At 52.3% G+C, this 18,607-nt stretch overlaps 8 protein-coding genes across 8 annotated transcripts; 3 read left to right on the top strand and 5 right to left on the bottom strand.

Annotated features, from left to right (window-relative positions):
- Positions 1–1,390: 1,390 nt before the first annotated feature.
- Positions 1,391–5,495, top strand: pmcB (putative calcium-translocating P-type ATPase(PMCA-type)). The gene is made up of 3 exons (XM_071035106.1): positions 1,391–2,928; positions 2,988–3,130; positions 3,186–5,495. Exons 1-3 carry the CDS (start codon positions 1,517–1,519, stop codon positions 5,342–5,344), a joined length of 3,714 nt encoding a protein of 1,237 aa, XP_070887241.1. The 5' UTR covers positions 1,391–1,516; the 3' UTR covers positions 5,345–5,495.
- Positions 5,496–6,045: 550 nt separating this feature from the next.
- BJX67DRAFT_380077 (actin-related protein 2/3 complex subunit 5 family protein) lies at positions 6,046–6,689 on the top strand (the record flags this gene model as incomplete). The annotated part of the gene is made up of 2 exons (XM_071032714.1): positions 6,046–6,404; positions 6,467–6,689. The coding sequence occupies 2 exons, from the start codon at positions 6,046–6,048 to the stop codon at positions 6,687–6,689; spliced, it is 582 nt and encodes a 193-aa protein (XP_070887240.1).
- A 58-nt stretch (positions 6,690–6,747) lies between these two features.
- BJX67DRAFT_371375 (uncharacterized protein) lies at positions 6,748–7,896 on the bottom strand (the record flags this gene model as incomplete). Its single annotated transcript, XM_071031078.1, has 2 exons — positions 6,748–7,587; positions 7,672–7,896. The coding sequence occupies 2 exons, from the start codon at positions 7,894–7,896 to the stop codon at positions 6,748–6,750; spliced, it is 1,065 nt and encodes a 354-aa protein (XP_070887239.1).
- A 230-nt stretch (positions 7,897–8,126) lies between these two features.
- On the top strand, positions 8,127–10,092 carry BJX67DRAFT_380075 (putative dynactin Arp1 p62 subunit RO2; the record flags this gene model as incomplete). Its single annotated transcript, XM_071032713.1, has 2 exons — positions 8,127–8,467; positions 8,523–10,092. 2 exons carry the CDS (start codon positions 8,127–8,129, stop codon positions 10,090–10,092), a joined length of 1,911 nt encoding a protein of 636 aa, XP_070887238.1.
- A 112-nt stretch (positions 10,093–10,204) lies between these two features.
- Positions 10,205–11,502, bottom strand: BJX67DRAFT_350246 (40S ribosomal protein eS7). Its single transcript, XM_071028810.1, has 3 exons — positions 11,222–11,502; positions 10,893–10,975; positions 10,205–10,801 (listed from the first exon to the last, which is right to left on the bottom strand). The coding sequence occupies exons 1-3, from the start codon at positions 11,375–11,377 to the stop codon at positions 10,435–10,437; spliced, it is 606 nt and encodes a 201-aa protein (XP_070887237.1). The 5' UTR covers positions 11,378–11,502; the 3' UTR covers positions 10,205–10,434.
- BJX67DRAFT_350242 (Rab family GTPase) lies at positions 11,503–13,316 on the bottom strand. Its single transcript, XM_071028809.1, has 3 exons — positions 12,798–13,316; positions 12,624–12,687; positions 11,503–12,524 (listed from the first exon to the last, which is right to left on the bottom strand). Exons 1-3 carry the CDS (start codon positions 12,879–12,881, stop codon positions 11,896–11,898), a joined length of 777 nt encoding a protein of 258 aa, XP_070887236.1. The 5' UTR covers positions 12,882–13,316; the 3' UTR covers positions 11,503–11,895.
- A 1-nt stretch (position 13,317) lies between these two features.
- Positions 13,318–14,244, bottom strand: BJX67DRAFT_350239 (uncharacterized protein). Its single transcript, XM_071028808.1, has one exon. It carries the CDS (start codon positions 14,234–14,236, stop codon positions 13,883–13,885), a length of 354 nt encoding a protein of 117 aa, XP_070887235.1. The 5' UTR covers positions 14,237–14,244; the 3' UTR covers positions 13,318–13,882.
- Positions 14,245–16,601: 2,357 nt separating this feature from the next.
- BJX67DRAFT_51276 (uncharacterized protein) lies at positions 16,602–17,132 on the bottom strand. Its single transcript, XM_071035105.1, has one exon. The coding sequence runs from the start codon at positions 16,999–17,001 to the stop codon at positions 16,675–16,677; it is 327 nt and encodes a 108-aa protein (XP_070887234.1). The 5' UTR covers positions 17,002–17,132; the 3' UTR covers positions 16,602–16,674.
- Between the last annotated feature and the right edge of the window lie 1,475 nt (positions 17,133–18,607).

The following is an 18,607-nucleotide window of genomic DNA, read 5'->3' as shown; positions in this document are numbered from 1 at the left end:
ACCGAGCGCTGCCTGGAGTGGAAGAGAAGGCTGTGTTGATGACGCCTCAAGGTTCCAGCTGGACGCAATACCCACCGGCAGGATAACTCGTTCTCATCCCTTCCCAAGCATGGAAGCAACGATGAGGAGGGATTATTGGGAACCAGAGCGAATATCCTCTTCAAGCCTGACCCGAGATTGCGTCTCGGCTGCAGGAGCATGGCCAGAAACAAGGACGCCTGGGCGGCTCAACGAAGAATGCCTTGCAATAATCAGACCCGGCGCTTCCTATTTGCCAAACCATCGTCCACAGCGGAGGTCCATCCGCGCAGCGGGGCGGGGCCGCGCTTCCCTTGTGTCTGTGATGGGCAGAGCCAAGGGAAAAGCCTTAGTCGGCTTCCAGCCTCTCGTAAGCTTCGGATACGCCAAAAAAGCTGGAGTCAGCGAGTCAAGGAAGGGAATGTCGTCCCTGCTGGGTGTCAGTCCTAGCCCAACACAAGGCTTCGTCGATGTTGCCTGCGAATACGACGAGAAAGTTTTTCCAAAGTGTCTCACAGCTCCCACGTTTCAACCTTGTTGTTATCCTTTTGCCTGCCGGGTTGCTCAGCCTCAGGGTCCTCGCCCTGGGAGCGCTGCCCACTCAGCCCGAGGCATTTAGCGATCGAAAGACCGTGTGCGAGGCTCATTTGCGTGTGATTGCGATTCAGCTTGAGGAAGCCCGACTGGATTGCCCCTTGGCTTTCAAAAGAATCTCTCTCCACATGTGTTGGGAGCTCAAAGCTCAACAGAACGCAACAGCCACAGTTGTGGCGGTGGCAGCCCACTGGCCCCGTGAAATACGGAGTTCTGATTGGCGGGAGCCATCATGCGCCACACACGACCACAACGAGAGAGCCCCTTCTTCAAGCTTAGTAGCGGGCCATTGCAGAACCAGATGTTCGGCGTGATCGAGGCGCAGCACGCGGAGTCATCCCGGCGGTAATCCCAAACATAATCTGACTCCTCTTGCATGAGGAAAGAGTGTGTGATGTGTTCTCCATTGGTGGGAGTCGCCACCTCTCACCAATTCCCGTTAGGCGCCTGGGGGCTGGGTTCACTTTCCGTTGGATGGCAAAGCAAGAGAGAAGGACGATTTCCTACGTCAGATGAAGTGCAGGCATTTCTTCCCAGAGTTTCAGGAAATGGACGAAGGGGTTTCGGCCAGTCCTCTGTCTCAAAGACAAGATGCTTGCCGCCGGAGTTTGTTATGTTGAAACGGGCCGAGACAAACGGAGACTCTTTATGAGATGAGGCAAGAGAAACCCTTTTGGCATCTCCCACCAATGTGGGCTGAAGCCGTTTCAATAATTAATTGTGAGACTGAAAAAAGGAAGATCATCAACAGAAATAAAATTCCCATTATCAATCCTGCCTTGGCCTGCACTGCCACCTTGCATATAACAACCTTCGAGTGCGCTTTTCTGATCTCTCTCCCTGATGGCAATATTGACACCAAAACACAGACCGTTCTGAAGCAGACAGAGTGCTCGTTTGCTCCATGGCGAACCCAAACCGAGACTCTGACCCTTCCGCGGGCTCATCACAACTCCAACCACCTCCTCAGATCGAGGTCCATTCAGACCAGACTTTCTCCGACTCGTTTCTCCCTTCACCTTCACCTTTACCCGGGCAAACCAATTCAACCACCCTCACGGCAACTCCAGCAGACTGGCTAACAGTAAGCCATGATCCACCGCGATCATCGCATTCTCTCGATGGAGACACACTCCGCACCCGCGCCGATTCCACCGTCTCCGGGGCAGAAACTGTCGCCAACTCAGAAGCTCCATCCATCCTCGACCCTATCAAAGGTAAAGGCTTTTCACGGGGGCTTTCAGATTTCGACGACGTACCGCTCTCCGAAGCTCTTAACCCAGACCCTCACAATCTCCAAGACTTCGACGTACAGGATAACAAGTTCCCGTTCTCACCGGGGCAGTTAAACAAGATGCTCAACCCGAAATCTTTGGCCGCTTATCATGCACTGGGGGGTGTATCTGGCTTGGGGAAAGCGCTACGAACCGATCTTAAAGCAGGCTTGTCCGATGATGAAAGGCGATTGGAGGGCAAGGTTGTGTATGACGCTGAAACCTCATCATTTGGATACCTTGAGACACCTAGCAGTTCAGAAGGCACAGATACACAGTTCTACGACAGGATACGTATATTCAGTCAAAATCGGCTACCTGCAAGGAAGATGGCAGGGTTTCTGAAGTTGCTGTGGATGGCTTACAATGATAAGATCATCATCCTGCTGACTGTGGCTGCGATAATCTCGCTTTCCCTGGGTATCTATCAGACTATCGATGAGGGGCATGGCGTGGACTGGGTTGAGGGCGTCGCGATTGTCGTTGCTATCGCTACTGTTACCATCGTGACAGCTTTGAATGATTGGCAAAAAGAGCGACAGTTTGCCAAGTTGAACAAGAGGGTAAGCAGCTCGATACGCCCCCCAAAATCGAAACCTAACGGAACGCAGAATAATGACCGCGAAGTGAAAGCTATCCGCTCTGGAAAGGTAGTAATGATCTCGATATATGATATCAATGTTGGCGATGTCCTTCATCTCGAACCCGGAGACTCGGTTCCCGCGGATGGCGTCCTCATCTCCGGGCATGGGATCAAGTGTGACGAGTCTTCCGCTACTGGAGAATCGGACCAAATGAAAAAGACAGATGGCTTTGAGGTATCACGCCAAATCGCTGAGGGTACGGCAACCAAAAAGCTGGATCCCTTTATGATCTCTGGTAGCCAAGTCCTCGAAGGCGTTGGAACATACCTTGTGACCAGTGTTGGCAAGTTCTCTACCTACGGCCGAATCTTGATGTCGCTCCAGGAATCGAATGATCCCACTCCTCTTCAAGTGAAGCTTGGAAAGCTTGCAAATTGGATTGGATGGTTGGGCTCGGGGTAAGTCAACTCCGAAGGGATAAGTTTCGTGACCATCTTGATGGCTAACTGTAACCTAGTGCTGCTATCATTCTCTTCTTTGTGCTGCTCTTTCGTTTCATTGCCAATCTGCCCAACAATACAGGAACTGCGGCTGCTAAAGGCAAGGAGTTTGTCGACATTCTTATTGTCGCCGTGACGGTTATTGTTGTTGCGATTCCAGGTAAGCAGCATCAACCCAAGCTCGTGCGAATCTTTTTTTTTCTAACCCCGAATAGAGGGCCTCCCGTTGGCCGTGACGTTAGCTCTCGCCTTTGCTACCACACGAATGGTTAAAGAGAATAACCTAGTGCGCATTCTACGTGCATGTGAAACAATGGGGAATGCGACTGTGATCTGCTCAGACAAGACTGGCACTTTGACTCAGAATAAGATGACTGTCGTTGCCGGAACCCTGGGGTCGAAATCCTTCGGTCATAGCACAGGTGAAGGGGAGTCCACTTCCATGTCAGCGGGGGAGCTCTTCAAATCTTGCTCCCACGACGCCCGTGATGTCCTTGTGAAGAGCATTGCCCTCAACTCGACAGCGTTTGAGGAAGAAAAGGACGGGTCAAAGGAGTTTATCGGCAGCAAAACAGAAGTCGCACTGTTGCAGCTAGCTCGAGACTACCTTGCGATGGATGTTACTACCGAACGTGCATCCGCAACAGTCGCCCAGCTGATCCCTTTCGACTCTTCCCGCAAGTGCATGGGCGTGGTTTATCGAGTTTCTGAAGGGCATTACCGCCTTGCTGTAAAGGGAGCTGCGGAGATCATGGTCGAGAAATGCTCGACAAGACTGAATTTCGACTCGGATAGTGTGAGCATCCAGGCAGCATCTACGGAAGACAAGCAGCAGTCTCTCGATACAGTCGATTCATATGCAAAGAGATCACTGCGTACGATTGGACTCGTCTACAAGGACTTTTATGCCCCGAGCTGGCCTCCGGTCGAGGCCGTCCGCATGCCAGACGACCCTGAGTCCGCTGACTTCGACAGCATCTTCCGGGACATGACATGGCTCGGCGTGATGGGCATCCAGGACCCCCTTCGCCCTGAAGTCCCCGCCGCAATTCAGAAGTGTCGTGGTGCTGGAGTGCAGGTGAAGATGGTGACTGGTGATAACATCAGCACTGCCACTGCTATCGCTGAGTCCTGTGGGATCAAGACCACAGGCGGAACTGTCATGGAAGGTCCCAAGTTCCGTCAGCTCTCTGAGGAAGAGATGGATAAAGTCATTCCGCATTTACAGGTGCTTGCCCGCTCATCTCCCGAGGATAAGCGTATCCTGGTTTCTCGCCTGAAGAAGCTGGGTGAAACTGTGGCAGTGACTGGGGATGGTACCAATGATGGGCCAGCCTTGAAGGCCGCCGATGTGGGATTCTCGATGGGTATTGCTGGCACTGAAGTCGCAAAGGAGGCTAGCTCTATTATCCTTCTGGATGACAACTTCAAATCAATTGTGACAGCAATTTCCTGGGGCCGCGCGGTCAACGACGCTGTCGCCAAATTCCTCCAGTTTCAGATCACCGTCAACATCACCGCCGTCATCCTCACATTTGTCTCATCTCTTTACAGTTCGGATAATCAAAGTGTTCTCAGCGCCGTCCAGCTTCTCTGGGTGAACCTGATTATGGACACTTTTGCAGCTCTCGCTTTGGCGACAGACGCACCGACGGAAAAGATTCTAGACCGCAAGCCCGTCCCCAAGGGCGCCTCCCTGTTTACTGTGACAATGTGGAAGATGATTTTAGGCCAAGCTATCTACCAACTCGTCATCACCTTCATGCTTTTCTTTGCCGGAGACCGTATCCTCTCAGGCCACCTCGATCCCAGACCAGATATCGCCCAGCGCCAGCTTGACACCATTGTTTTCAACACCTTTGTCTGGATGCAAATTTTCAATGAATTTAACAACCGTCGGCTCGACAACAAACTCAACATTTTTGAAGGTATGCACCGCAACTTCTGGTTCATCGGCATCAACTGCATCATGGTTGGGGGCCAGATCATGATCATCTACGTCGGTGGCGAGGCCTTCACTGTCAGGGAGCTCAATGCCATGCAGTGGGGTGTTTGTATTGCCTTGGCCATTGGTTGTCTTCCTTGGGCCGTGGCTCTTCGCTTCATCCCCGACAAGCCGGTTGGGCTCGTCCTTGACGCTGTGATCACCTGCATCGGGTTCGTCATGAAGCCAGTTGGTCGTGCCCTAGCCGCAATCGGACGGCCGGTGAAACGGCTCATGCGCAGACGCGAGAGCAAGGGCGAGGATGCAGACGACTCCGATGCGAAGTCCCTGGATGAGTATAGCACCGAGCAACGCATCTCAGATGAGGAACAGCGCACTGCTGTGCCTCAAGTTATGATCACGACTCCCGACAACGCCTCTACCAGATGATCCTTGCGTCCTGCATATGTTCACCTTTCTTTTCTCTTTTCATCCAATGTACAATAGATACACAAGACCATGGCGTTTTCTTTGCATTCCCGGAAGGTGTGGTTCTGGAGGCGTCGTCTTTGGCAGCATAGATACTACGACACACTGGTGGCTAGCGCTGTTTTCTGGGATTCTGTACTTAGCGACTGGGTTCCCTATACATTTTTTTGCATAATACGATGTACCATAAACTTGAATAGACCGATATCACAAAAATACTTCCCACAAGTCTGGATGTACAAGTCCTATACTGCCTCAGGCGATCAGGCAGCAACTATCAGTGCTTCAACCGACGGAGCAACAACAATGTAAGTTGAGCTGTTGAAGAGCATCTGAATACTGGTAATAATTTTGTTCGAGTTTAAGTTAGTTGACGCAATTGGGTGTCGTAAGCTTCGTAACTTGAAAATTCTCCAACGATTGCGGTCGTTCCTCGCGGGGGGCAACTCAGCCACTCCGCGAGCCTCTCGCCGATGACGAGCCATCATCAACGCACTTCCGACTCGATCCAGCTCCAAACACCAACACACAACCTCACCAAAGCCAATTCCTCCCTCAAATTACTAAAAGCTACTAAAAATCACTGGGGCCAACCAACACTAACAGCTTAATTCGATTCACCCCGTCCCCCCGCATCGGAACACACTAAAGCCCAACTCAACATGTCCGCCCTCAACTACCGCACCATAAACATCGACGCCCTCGACCCCGACAGCCCCCAGAACTTTCCCCTCGGGACCCTCCTTCCCTCAACCCTCCCACCGCCAAATACCTCCAGCGGCGCCGCAAGCACCGCCACGCAGGTCCGCCAGCTCCTACGCTCCGGGGACGCCGTCGGTGCCCTGCGCTACGTGCTCGAGACGGCGCCCCTAGCCGGGGACGAGAGCGCAAAGCAGGTGCATCTTGCGACTGTTATTGATGTGCTGCAGGGGATTCGACAGGGGGACATGGGGAGGGTTCTTGCCGGTGTGCTTGAGGGAGAGGGAGGGTGGGAGAGGGGTGATTGTTTGATGAAGTATTTGTATGTTCACAGCCGTGTTTTTTTTTAGGGTGGGTGGGTGTGGTTGCTAATATTCATTATAGATATAAAGGGATGGCTTCTGGGGGGTCCGGCAGCGGCGCGCAGAGCCCGAGAAAGTCAGTCTCGCCGCAGAGTACGGGGTTTTCGCAAATTCAGGCGCGAAATTTGGGTGAGGGTGGAGGAGGACAGCAGATGAGTGTGCTGTTGAACTGGCATGAGAAGTTGGTTGAGTTGACAGGGACGGGTTCTATTGTGCGTGTCATGACGGACCGGAGGACTGTTTAGCTTTTAGTTTTCGCGTTCTACATCGGCTTCTGTATTGTTATACAGGGTAACTACTCGATTACGGCCTGAAATCGCCACCACCCAATATATCCTTGAGGTTCACTTGCCCACTCCCCCTAGCAAGCGGCTGCGCCTGTCCCTCGCCTTCCTTCCATCCGATCATGTATATCAACCGAAAGGTCGCGGGAATTCCGCGGCTTCCCTCTTCCTTATGCAGTTCACGATAGATGGCCTCGTTAGCTAACAGCACATCTCTTGAGATCGGGCCAGCCTCCCTCTGCATGATCGCATTGTTCTCCCCCATAGCCTGTAAATCTGCCATGAGCGCGAACGTATCTGGATACTCGACCACGATATCCTCCACATCAACAGTGAGCATCTTGAATCCGGCCTTTGTTAATAACCCACCTACATCTCGCACATCGGCAAGCGGGCTCACATGAGGCGAGACGCCACCTCTTCGTTCGAGATCCGCGAGCTGCAGTGACGTCCGTAACTCGAACAGTGTATCCCCTCCAAACATCGCTGCGATAAATGGACTATCAGGCTTGAGGATCGAGTTGACCTGCGCTAACAGACTCGGGAGATCATTTACCCAGTGTATTGACAGTGAGGAGAGAACAGCGTCAAAGGCATTAGGTTGATAGGGGAGGGTCTCGAGATCGGAGATCACCTCCCTAGATATAGAGAGGGAGCTGTTAAAGGGGAGGTCTGCATCGCGATGCAGGAGGGCGTGGGATGTTTCGACACAAGCGAGGTTCTCTATCCGGTCCGAGAGGGTCGTCGATGCCGTGGCAGACCCCGGGTCGTGGCTGGGGATTGGTGTAGTCAGGGCACGCGCGATATTGCAGCTGTTGGCGCCAAGGTCGAGGACATTGGGGAAATTCCGTTTTATATCCTGCGTCCGTCGCCCCGCGGGCATTATTAGCCTCGATGTCAAATGCGGTGGGTTAGGTGATTATCGGGTTGGGGAGGGGTGTACAAGAAGGCGTTCGCATAGGCGCATGGCCACTTCATCCTTGATGTAGTCGACTTTCCGACTCTGTTCGACATTTTGGGCGGCACGGTCCTTCTGGAGTTGTTTTGTTTTGCGGTTGAAGATTTCTAGGACGGGGTTTCCGGGGGTTTGACTGGCGTAGGTGCGGTGGGTTGCCGGGATTGTCCATGTGCAGCGGAAGAGAGGACGGAGTGATCGGAAGGAGGACATTTTAACATATAAGGATATAAGAACAGAAGCAGAGAGTCTAATTGAGCATTGTGCGTGGAAGCGGGAGTTCGATGAAGCTCTGTTGGCTTGGGCTGTTGGCGATCGATAAGGAGCTCTGACCTCCCAAAGAAACTTCAACTCTGCGCGAACTCTCCACGCCACATATGCGTTGGCACTCAGGTAGGACCGCCTAAATTCTCTGTCAATTGCAACGCTGACGATGCAGCATCATGTCTCGTCCCTTCCCCTACACGTACATTTCCTGTCCCTGTGCCAATACCCCCGCCCCAGATCCGTTCAGGAAGCGGAAGTCAAGAGAATCACCGCAGAAGGCCAGCCCAGAGAAGCCTCGCCTCGAGCCCCAATTAGACGACGATGAGGACGAGCAGACCTTCGATCCCCGAGCTCCGCGATCGAATTTCTCTTTATATCCCCCAGAACAGCTCCTGTACTGCGAAGACTGCCACCAGATCAAGTGCCCGCGATGCATCACGGAGGAGATAGTATGCTGGTATTGTCCGAACTGTCTGTTTGAGACGCCGAGTAGTATGGTCCGGAGTGAAGGGAACCGGTGCGTTCACGTTTAGAGATATAATGCGGAAAGGTTTCGAGACTGACATGGCTAGATGTGCCCGGAATTGCTTTAATTGTCCAGCGTGTACTGCGCCCCTCTCCGTGACAACTGCGGAAAATAGGGGTGGAGAGCAGTCAGATCCCTGGGTCTTGTCTTGCGGATACTGCATGTGGACGACATTAGATATTGGTATCATGTTCGACAAGCCTACCAATATTCGCACTCAATTGTCCAAACTAACGACCGAGCCCGCCACGCCGCCCTCTCGTACACGGCAGATATCCAAAACGTTCGGCGACCTCAAATCTCCGTTGTCTATGTACTCATCAATAGACGAACAAATCCCGCCCGCAGGTGAAGGCAGACCTGGCAACGAGGATGCCGCAGAACACCCTCAGAATACCAGCATACCACGCACCTACGACGCGCGATTCGCCGCTCTGAAGAACTTCTACAAGGACCAGATCGCGAGTACAACAGCCAGTGGCGTCGACCCGGGCGACTTCGGAGCGCCATTCTCCTCCCCAAACACCCTCCATCGCATCATGTCAATCTACACCGCAACTCGAATCACAGCTCTCTATGGCACTGGCAGCAAAAAGGCTAGAAACAAACCCCCCGTGATGAGGGAAGCCCTCTCCGCAAGCGAAGGCCTTTCCATCCCTAAAGCGGACTCCGAAACCGCTCTTATCCAGCGCATGGCTTCCGATGACTGTGGCTGGGACGGCCTAGCATCCCTCGAGCAGCGCACGTTCCAATCGCCCGACGCTCGCTTCGTCGAGGACCTCCTCCCTCTCCCTTCACTTCTTCGCACGAAACGCTCGAAACGATGCAAAACCTGCAAGCATATCCTCGTCAAGCCCGAGTTTAAACCTTCGTCAACACGATACCGGATCCGTCTTATTGCTCTAAGTTACGTCCCGCTAACAACGCTGCGGCCTCTTATTCTCCCTCCCAATACGTCTGCACCGTTACCGTCGCTGTCGAGTTCGGCAGCTCCTAATCTTGATGCCCTTCCCCCGCAAAAACCCGTCCAGCTCCTTCTCACCCTAAAGAACCACATGTTTGACCCCGTACGCATCACCCTAGCCACATCGTCCGTGACGCCCGGCCGTGTCGCATCAAAAGTCACAATCCTCTGTCCGCAATTCGATATCGGCGCAAACAGCGATGTCTGGGATGAGGCGTTACAAAGCGCCACAGCCCCAGACCGCTCCTCGCGTACATCGCCCTACGAAAAAGTCGCAGAGGCAGGTAAAGTGTGGGACAGGGGGAGAAATTGGACGACTGTTGTTCTTGAAGTCGTTCCTGGGTCGTTACCTGGTTTCAAAGCTCCAACGACCACTGAAGACGAAAGTGACGACGAGGACAACGACGACAATATCCGCGCTGGACTTGACTGGAGCGGCCAGAGTAAAGATCCTGGCCAGCAGGTCCAGCCTGATGAAGACGTCCTTGAGATTCCGGTGCTTGTGCGTATGGAGTGGGATTCGGATAGCCAGACCGAGTCGGAGCAGGGGATCAGCAGCGGTGGGAGAGGTTTGGGTGGTGATGCGGGCTCTATGAAGAGGGAGTTGGCTTATTGGATGGCTTTGGGGGTGGGAAGAATTGTGTCTGCTTGAATCATATCAAATCGTGACCTGGATATTTCTGCCGTTCCTGTTTTAATATACCCTATCCGAGATTCTTGAGCAAGTCCAGTGGTTACCGGTCTATGGTCTACGGTAGAGGAGGTGAAATGGAAAATTTTGGGTAATTTTTTTATCTTTCAACCACGCCGAACAAAGGAGAACAGCCCGGGCCAAAACAGATCATGAGTGTAATTATCACATCACATCACATGCCTCCCTTTCCCATCTTTCCCGAGTTAAAACGAGATCTTCCGACAGCAAAAGGTTGAGAGGTAATGCATAGATTTCCCCACACTCCTTGCTCTTCCTCCACAGGAAATCCACGAAACAAGTCTAGAACTCAGTAGCACCACCCTGAGGGAACTCAAAGACCACAGCCCGACCAGTCAAACGACGGTAGACCTCACCGTAAGCATCCAGCCTGTGGTCGACACCGCCGCGCTCCTTCTCATCAAGAATGACCTTGAGAGTCTTGCTACCGTCCTCCTTGGTGCGGGTGCGCTTGCCAACAATCTCGACGGGGTAGACGAGGTCGCTGAGGATGGCGTCGTGGACGGCCGTGAGGGTACGAGAACGGGGCCGCTTCTGCTTCTGGTTGGTGCGCGAGTTGACGGAGCGCTTGGGACGGGGGAGGATACGGCGCTGAGCGACGAAGAGAACGTGGCGGTCGGAGAACTTCTTCTCAAGTTCACGGGTCAGGCTGTAAGGCTTATGTTAGTTCTGGTTTTTGGTTTTCCCTCGTGTGCACAGAAATCAAATGGCGATGTGGTGGAGGGCTGGCTTGAGCGTACCGCTGCTGGATCTTGTGGAAACCCTGGAGGAGAGGGACTGGAACGAAGACAATGACGGCCTTCTTGCCGTGGCCAACTTCGACCTGAAATTCGAGAATACGTTAGAGCCCGCATACAGGAGTAAGTGTCAATGCCCCAAGTCAAGTATCTCCGGCAACACCGATGCGATTTTCCCCCTAATTCCATTCCAATTGAACCATCATATGTTCCCCCGGCCACGTTTCCATCTTTTTCTTTCCATGTTCCGAGCTCCGATATAGAATTCCCACGAATGTCCCTCCCACAAACCCGAAGCAATGAATCCAACATATGAAGCCGGTACCGCTTACCTCACGCGCAGACACAAACTGCAGAGGCCTGAGGGTAGCCTTCAGGTCCTGTGTGTTGCTCTCCAAGTCGTAGAGAGCTCCCGCGATTGCGGTCTCCAGCTCGGAGGGGTTCTGCCTCGACGGCGAGTTGGGGGCGATCTTGTTGATGGCAGCCATATTGAGGTGAGTGTTAGCAGACAGGAAGATCTGACTGTGCTGCTGCTTGGGATTGCTGCCCTTGAAGGTGAGTGCTGGCGGGTTCGTCGACGAAGAGCAAGTCCAAATCAAATTGCGACTTGTGAGGGCGGAGTTTACCTGCTGTGGGATCGGAGGCTCGGCCTCGCTTAGCTGGGCTGTCGGTTCCAGAAGAGGTTTAGTTCGTCCCGTGACTCGCGGCGCCCTCTTCGATATTTCAGAGCATGAAGAAACAGGCTCTCGCGGTTTCCCCTCCCCCCAATATCTCCGAACCAGCCTCTAGAAACGGTCAGATGGAAAAGCTACGTTGTCAAGGAATGCTATATGTGCCCAAATATCGATACAATGCTATTAATGGTGGCTAGGCCACGCTGAGACAGCACAGGAAGAGTGAGAACGCGGCGAGCGGGAAGAAAACTCGGAAATCAGCAAGTGGTCAAACACGCCGCGGACTGACTCGGTACCTGTAAGGAATCAAGGAAATCAATAATACACAATTATCAACAAGCGCACCCTTCTTTGGCCGTCGCAGAGCCACGGTCTCCCAGGTTCACTCTCGAATCGTCGGCAGACCGGCCGCCGCCGAGTGTAGTCTGGCCCGTGCCTGCCCCAGCAGCTCGTCCACTCTTCAGACTGCTCTCCGGGATCGCATTGGCAATCGCTGTAAATACATCCACCACATTCAAACCCGTTTTTGCGCTGGTCTCGAAGAAAAGGAGTCCCTCCTCCTCCGCATACGTGCTAGCCTCCCTTGTTGAGACCTTACGAGCATCGCCACGCGTGTTATCGTCCTGTTCTTCTTGGTTTTGGAGAGTGTCGTCACCTTCTACACCCGAATCACGTTCGGCGTCGGCTTGTGTCTCCCCGCCGCCATCATTCGTCAAGTCCAGCTTATTGCCAACGAGAGCAATCACGATGCCAGGGCTGGCCTGCCGTTGGAGTTCCGCCACCCAATGCTTGGCCTTGGTCAAAGAAGAGGGCTTTGTCACGTCGTAAACCACCAACGCTGCCTGGGCGTTACGGTAGTACATCGGGGCGAGTGAAGCAAAGCGCTCCTGGCCGGCAGTATCCCAGATCTCGAATTTGATTGTTCGGGTCGGAAGGGAGCATTTCTGCGTTAAAAAGGCAGCTGAAATGGTCAACTTTGGCGTTTCAACCACATAGAGTTAGGAGAGAGGAATGTATCATCGTCGCTATCCCCAATAATTTCTTTTCGTCGGACGCTTACCTCCAATCGTTGGCTCCTTGTTTTCTTGAAAGTCATTGTTGACGAATCGTAGGACCAAGGAAGACTGTCAAGAGCAACCCATTTTGGTTAGCTTAGCTACCTTCCTAGGAACCAAAGAACAATGACGGAAGTGAAAGTCGAAGGCAGATCCCACTCCAGTAGCTGAGAACCTACCTTTCCTACGGCAGCTTCTCCCAGAAGTACCAGCTTGACGCTACTGCTCGGCTTCGGAGTATTTGCGGTACCCGAGTCGGACATGTTTAAGGAAAGAGCCCAACGACAAGGCGGTTATAGATAATCGGGTCGTCTTGCATATAATGCCAAAAACAATGGTTGGCTTCTCAAGAAATTGCCGATTGCTAATCGCAAGGGCCGGGTACAAGACACTTCGGGCAGCCTGAAGGCAGTCAAGGAAAAACACAAGGTCAGCAGGAGCCATTCAAGAACAGGATGCCTGTGTTCAGTCTGAAGTAGGGGTTGTTTGACAGGCAGCAGACAAATGGGAAGACGCAGAGAGCACACACCAATACGCCAAGATGAATAGCGGTGGACAGAGAGAGAGTCTGGTCCCGTGCTGGGTGCCTTGCAAGCTAGCTCTTGGGAATGTGGCGGCCTTGATTTGCTCCTCAGACGACAGGGTTTTGCGTCGGAGAGTCGGTCGGTTCGATTACATCGATACCCAGTCGTCGTGGCGATGACGGTCGTCACGAAGGCGGAGAGGCCGACGGCGAGCAGCTGATGAACCCAGTCCAAATCCGGATTAGCTCGTAGCCAGTCACGGGAATCCCAGGTTCAGTTTAAAACATGGTACCTGATCTTCCCTGGATCTCGGCTCATCTTGTTTGCTCCAAGGCAATAGATCTATCATCTCGCCTTCGAAACACCCGGTACACTTGTGGGACTAGTCGAGTCTGACACTCACGCTTCTTCGACCCTAACGCCGCACATGGACAGGGTAGAGGGAGAAGAGTCCCGAGGTCAGAGCTCGGGTCTTCCCAATGATGAAAGGATGGGAAACGGCTTTGGGAGCCCGCTTTAACCTTTGGCGAAACACCTTAAACTCCAATGGAAAGCATTGCTGGTTGACTCTCAACGTAGTCCAGTATGATTGGCTGATCCCCATCCTCCAACGATGGAGTCAGCGCCTTTGGGTACAAGTCATGATAGTGTTGACCGCCCATCTGGATTGTCTTCGGACGAATCGCTGTACACCTTAACATGCGACGACACGCAGCCAGAGGCATGACGTGCCAGATGGTTCACAGAAGGCCCTTGTATAGGCCCACGGCCCAGGAGGTTACATAACTAGCCTCGCCCGGGATGGGACTCTGCAGCCCCGATAGCTGCCCAAAAAAGAAGCACATGCAAGGCTTGCTGGGTCTCGGCCAGAGTCTCCAAGATCCCTCAGGCTTCATGGTATTGTGAGGCCAAATAAAACATGGTGTCGTCGAATTAAAATAAACCAAGAAGATGGCGACGGCTGTCAATGGTAGCTTGCCCGAGTTCAGGCCAAAGCTTCGGGTTGCTGTTGTTGTCCAAGTGTTATTTGATTCAGTCGCTCGAATTGTTTGACAAAAGGCACCGGCTACCAACTGGGCGCCCGCAAGTATCATTCTCAAGAACCCTCAGAATCTCGGAAGGAGTTGGCTAGTGTACAGAACGCCTGCACCACAAAAGTACCGTCCTCGTAAACAAAGGAAATCTAAAAAAAAAAAAAGTGAAAAAGCACAAAAAAAGCGGGAAACTGAAAAAAGATTTGGCCGCGAAGCCAGAAAGTCTAATCTGTTGGTATCAACCCATGCATCCCAAAATCTCAAACCCATTCCTGTCTATCCCAAACGCCAGTACAAAAGAAAGTTTGTGAAAGACCATGCCTCAAAATTCCATAAAATGTCACAGCACTTTTTGTCGCAACTTGGTCATGGCCTGAACCGCTTCATGTCGGGGAAGAATTAAATGCTGTAGGGAAAAAGGTGTTCGGAAAGTCCGTCGAATTGTCGAGAAGGATGGTCGTGTCCGTGGAAGAGGGCTGAACCGTGAATCTCCACTTGGAGAATGGCAGGATTAAAGATGTCTATGGAGCTGGAAACGAATAGTGGCCGATGAGGAACGTTGTGTTACAGGGAACTACAACAAAAAGTTAGTGATAAAACGCATGCACCGCCGCAGAGGGTCACTTACAAAAAAAAAAGATCGACTTCATGACGGGGACACGTCAAAGTCCCGGGACCATGGCGCCATTGACTGAAACCACAAGCGGCGTTTCAGTCGGAAAACAGTGCACACTGTCATGTTTTTGGCACATGCTTCGGAAGCTCCAGTGTCTATTTCGGCGGTGGTGGTGGTGCGCCAGGCTTCTTGACTCCTGTCGTATCGTAGGCTCCTCGCCCCATGTTGCATGCTGAAAGGTCTCGCAGAATCATGGTAGAATCTGTGTGGAGGGCCATAGTCAGATACCACGTTTGTTGTTTATTTGCCCGGATCGACCAAAAAAGGGAGAGAGGGCGGTGGGTTTGCTCAAGATCAAGAAGACGGGGAGTGACTCACTCTTTAAATAATTCCAAGAATATCCCAAGTGAATTTAATAATGTTCCAGAAAACGCAACGTTACCCAATGGAAGTCGGTCTAGTCTGCGTTGGATATCGGGGTGTGAGGTATCCAAGATTCCAGGCAATGTCGCAGCTGCGGGTGAGATCCGACCCTTACAAATGTTCACCGCGTTGGATCTAAGGCAGGGTGACGCAGTGGTGCAGAGCAAGCTGGTAGGGCAGGAATGCGATCCCAAAGTACCGGAAACTCGATAAAGAATGAGATGTGGTGCAGCGCACGGAAACAGAGGATCGCTCCGTGTCTGTACAAGAGGCCGTCTTCTAGGGTCCCTGCTAGGGTGATCGGTTCTTGTGGAATTCTCTTCAGACGATGGTTGTTTCGCTCGATAGGAGGATCAGGGCAGGACCAAGGAAATATAGCGGCCTTGCAATCGCAGGGCGGACGGGCCCAATGCCGCAAGGAGGGATGAAGGGAGTGCACCGGAAGTGGCCCTTCTGTTCCGGGGAGAGGAGCAGCAGGATTCAAGGGAGAACGGTCACGTAGTAGAGTGGCCCAAGGACGGAATGGCGGAGGGGACGTTGGAGGGAGGAGGACAGGGCGAGGTGAGTCTCAATCAAGGAATGGAAAGTTGAGGAATTTCAAGAAACTCGACTTGGAAGGGGGATCTCAGCATCGATATATAACTAGCTGGGGTCTGAAGCAGTATTTTTTGGGATGATCGAAAGAAAGACTTCATGAAACAAAAAAAAAAAAAAAAGAAGACACAGGAGAAAGGGAAAAATTATTAAAAAAAAAAAAAAGGCACAAAAAAAAGGTTGGACGACTAAAACAGTCTGAAAGGGGAAAATAAATGACAAGACCTCAAAAGGGAAAGGAGAATATTCAGAGCTTGAAGAGGAATAAGAAATAATAATCCATACACGGAACAGGGCCACTCGTCAAATAATCCTCAATTTCCCCAGTGAAGACGGTAAAAAGATGGCGAGCCCAAATCAATAATGAGAAATAAAAATTAAAATCATCATCAGTGAAAGAGGCTTCGAAGCTATGCGGCTCTCCCGTCCCGATGGTAAGGTACGCGAAAAGCTGCTTGTGGATGCCAGCGACCCATCCAGTCTCCCTTGCCCCTTTCTTTCTTTTTCCGATTCTTGGGCGTTGTGCGTCTCATTTTTCCAACGTCTCTGTCTGACAGGACCAATTTCAGGGTCCGGAAAGATCTTTCTCTTTCCGCAGCCACACTCCCCTTTGGCTTTCCTCGCTCAAGCGGCTGAGTCATTGACTGTGTCTCTCCGGGTGTCAGAAATTCGATGGACTGTTGGTTCCATTGAACTCGCCGAACTGCAGGGTTGGTAAGCCAATGGATTGTCCGTTGGGGGCTGTGACCACTGTCAAAACGCTCGTGAAGAAGGGTTTGTTAACGCAAGATCTCGGGCGTTGATTGCTCACCAAAAATAAACCCAAAACCGACCAGACACGGTTACGATGAATACTCATACTGGCTCAGGGAGCCAGCTTGAACAGGGGTGATAAAATCATCACAAGGCCAGGTTCAGCCACCATCTCTGGGGGGCTTAATCCAAAACTGACACTGCTCTGGAAGAAAGGAAGCAAGTGGAAGCTCTCCACTCTGGGTCCATCACGAAAATCAAAGCTTGGAGCCGGTTCCTTGGGGACCCGGGCGGACTGGCTTGGTGCAGCAAAGAGGGTCAAAAATTGGGGAAATCGCAGTCGCTCCAAGACCGCGGATGGATCCGAATCCAGTCTCCATTCTTCCAAGGGGTCCGCCTGGGTTGTCTGGCTTCCTCGCGTGGTGACGAGTGTCAACATATTCGCTCTCTCCTCAGGGGCCCTCAGACAACCAACGAACCTCTGAGAAAGAGCCCGATATTCCTTTCATTCCTGTTCCAACCAAACGGGTTTGTCGAAATGAATCACTCTCATCCGATTTTTCAGAATTGGACTCCGATTGCTAGTTGCTGTTGCAAACGAGCGCCTGTCATCCCTCACTGTTCGGCAATGGTTGAATCAGCCCTGGAGGGAATCGATCCCCGTCGCGAACAGGCAGAAACCTGGCTGGCGGAACAAATCATCATCTGCCGAGGGTGCTCCCGGCCAAGCCCGAAACAGGCACATGAAGGAGTCCTTGGAAAACTTCCCCAAGGAGGAGCCCAAGCTTCCATTCATGGCTTCGAGAATATGCCTCTTCGATGATCTCACCCCACGTCCCTGAAGATGTGCGACGCTGGACGTGAACTGGCATCAGCAGGCGGACAGCAGAGATTGGGGGTTTGATGAGCCCAATTCAGTCACAGAATAGCCACGCGAAGACGATCGTGAGCCAGATGGCGCTCTTTGAGGGCGATGATTCCCTCATCAGATGGAAATCTCCCCCGATTTGACTCATGTCAGACGGTAGGTTTTCCGTACCTTTCCGCCAGATGGGTCATTGATATACGTCGAAATTTACAAGAAAGAGCAGAAAAAGAAAAATTGCAGAGATCGCAGATAAGGTTTCCTTTGATTTTCCGACTTTCTCATGGCATCATCTCTTTGCTTTGTTTCTCCCGCTGCTTGCTTTTTACCTCTCGACGGCCACGGGGGAGAATTTCCGCCTCGAAAGGGGCCTTCGTCGTGTGGAAATAATTCTTCTTCCTCCTCAATGGTGAGCCGAGAAATTTTGGAACAGAGGATATCCACCGCTTCCCGCTTCCCCCCGTCACAACTTACGTACTCCGTCTGAAATCTGAATTCCTGTGCCACCATGAGAAATGGTCAAATCTTCTTCGTTGATTCTAGCGTCCTTCCCAGAAGGCTGACCCCCCAAAAACCCCACCGTAGGCTCTCCTCTGCCCTGCCATTTGGCAGGCTGCTTTTCCGACCGTCCCACGAACTTAGAGTGGGTTGCACCGTGGGCATCTTTGGGGCCTTCTGGAAAACTTTATGTCCTTGCGCGTCATGCCGACGGCTCTTCCTGACGGAGATGCACTGCTCGGATCGCCTGGGAAATTCCTCCAATCTTCCCTCTGTTGAGAGAAATCCCTGTCAATAATCGCTCCTTCGTCGGCGACCGGGATAATGAACCTCCTTCGGCCTCACTGCTAGCGGGGTGGATCAAATTGTGCGAAGGAAAGCGATCATGGCAACGGGCGAAGGATCAGGGCCGCAGCCCGATTGGATTTAATCCTGGCAAGAGCCACGCGGACAAGGGGACCCGCGGTCCATCTTCTGCTCCTGCTTCAGCTGTGTCGGCGAGAAGCACATGGCTTGGGACTTTCAAAGTTTCGCCCGTTCACCTCCTCGTGTTTCTTGTGCTGCCATTCCCGGTTTGGCTACGTGTGAGCGTGTTTCATCCACCATCCACCGCGAGGGCCGACATTCTGGCCAGATGCGCGAATCTCCAGAGCTTGATAATCAAGATCTTTCTCAACATTGA

Source organism: Aspergillus lucknowensis (assembly GCF_044049455.1).
Source record: "Aspergillus lucknowensis strain CBS 449.75 chromosome Unknown BJX67scaffold_14, whole genome shotgun sequence".
Lineage (NCBI taxonomy): Eukaryota > Fungi > Ascomycota > Eurotiomycetes > Eurotiales > Aspergillaceae > Aspergillus > Aspergillus lucknowensis.
Note: the sequence above shows the minus strand (reverse complement) of the source record. Positions and strands in the feature narration are given on the sequence as shown.

Excerpts from the sequence above, each read along its gene's own strand:
- pmcB (XM_071035106.1), top strand. The coding sequence starts at position 1,517 with ATGGCGAACCCAAACCGAGACTCTGACCCTTCCGCGGGCTCATCACAA. Across the intron at positions 2,929-2,987 it reads ATTGGATGGTTGGGCTCGGG|TGCTGCTATCATTCTCTTCT; the intron begins GTAAGTCAACTC and ends ACTGTAACCTAG. Across the intron at positions 3,131-3,185 it reads TATTGTTGTTGCGATTCCAG|AGGGCCTCCCGTTGGCCGTG; the intron begins GTAAGCAGCATC and ends AACCCCGAATAG.
- BJX67DRAFT_350239 (XM_071028808.1), bottom strand. The coding sequence starts at position 14,236 with ATGATACTTGCGGGCGCCCAGTTGGTAGCCGGTGCCTTTTGTCAAACA.
- BJX67DRAFT_350242 (XM_071028809.1), bottom strand. The coding sequence starts at position 12,881 with ATGTCCGACTCGGGTACCGCAAATACTCCGAAGCCGAGCAGTAGCGTC. Across the intron at positions 12,688-12,797 it reads GAGAAGCTGCCGTAGGAAAG|TCTTCCTTGGTCCTACGATT; the intron begins GTAGGTTCTCAG and ends TGCTCTTGACAG. Across the intron at positions 12,525-12,623 it reads CAAGGAGCCAACGATTGGAG|CTGCCTTTTTAACGCAGAAA; the intron begins GTAAGCGTCCGA and ends TGACCATTTCAG.
- BJX67DRAFT_350246 (XM_071028810.1), bottom strand. The coding sequence starts at position 11,377 with ATGGCTGCCATCAACAAGATCGCCCCCAACTCGCCGTCGAGGCAGAAC. Across the intron at positions 10,976-11,221 it reads AGTTTGTGTCTGCGCGTGAG|GTCGAAGTTGGCCACGGCAA; the intron begins GTAAGCGGTACC and ends CTCGAATTTCAG. Across the intron at positions 10,802-10,892 it reads TTCCACAAGATCCAGCAGCG|CCTGACCCGTGAACTTGAGA; the intron begins GTACGCTCAAGC and ends TAAGCCTTACAG.
- BJX67DRAFT_51276 (XM_071035105.1), bottom strand. The coding sequence starts at position 17,001 with ATGTTGACACTCGTCACCACGCGAGGAAGCCAGACAACCCAGGCGGAC.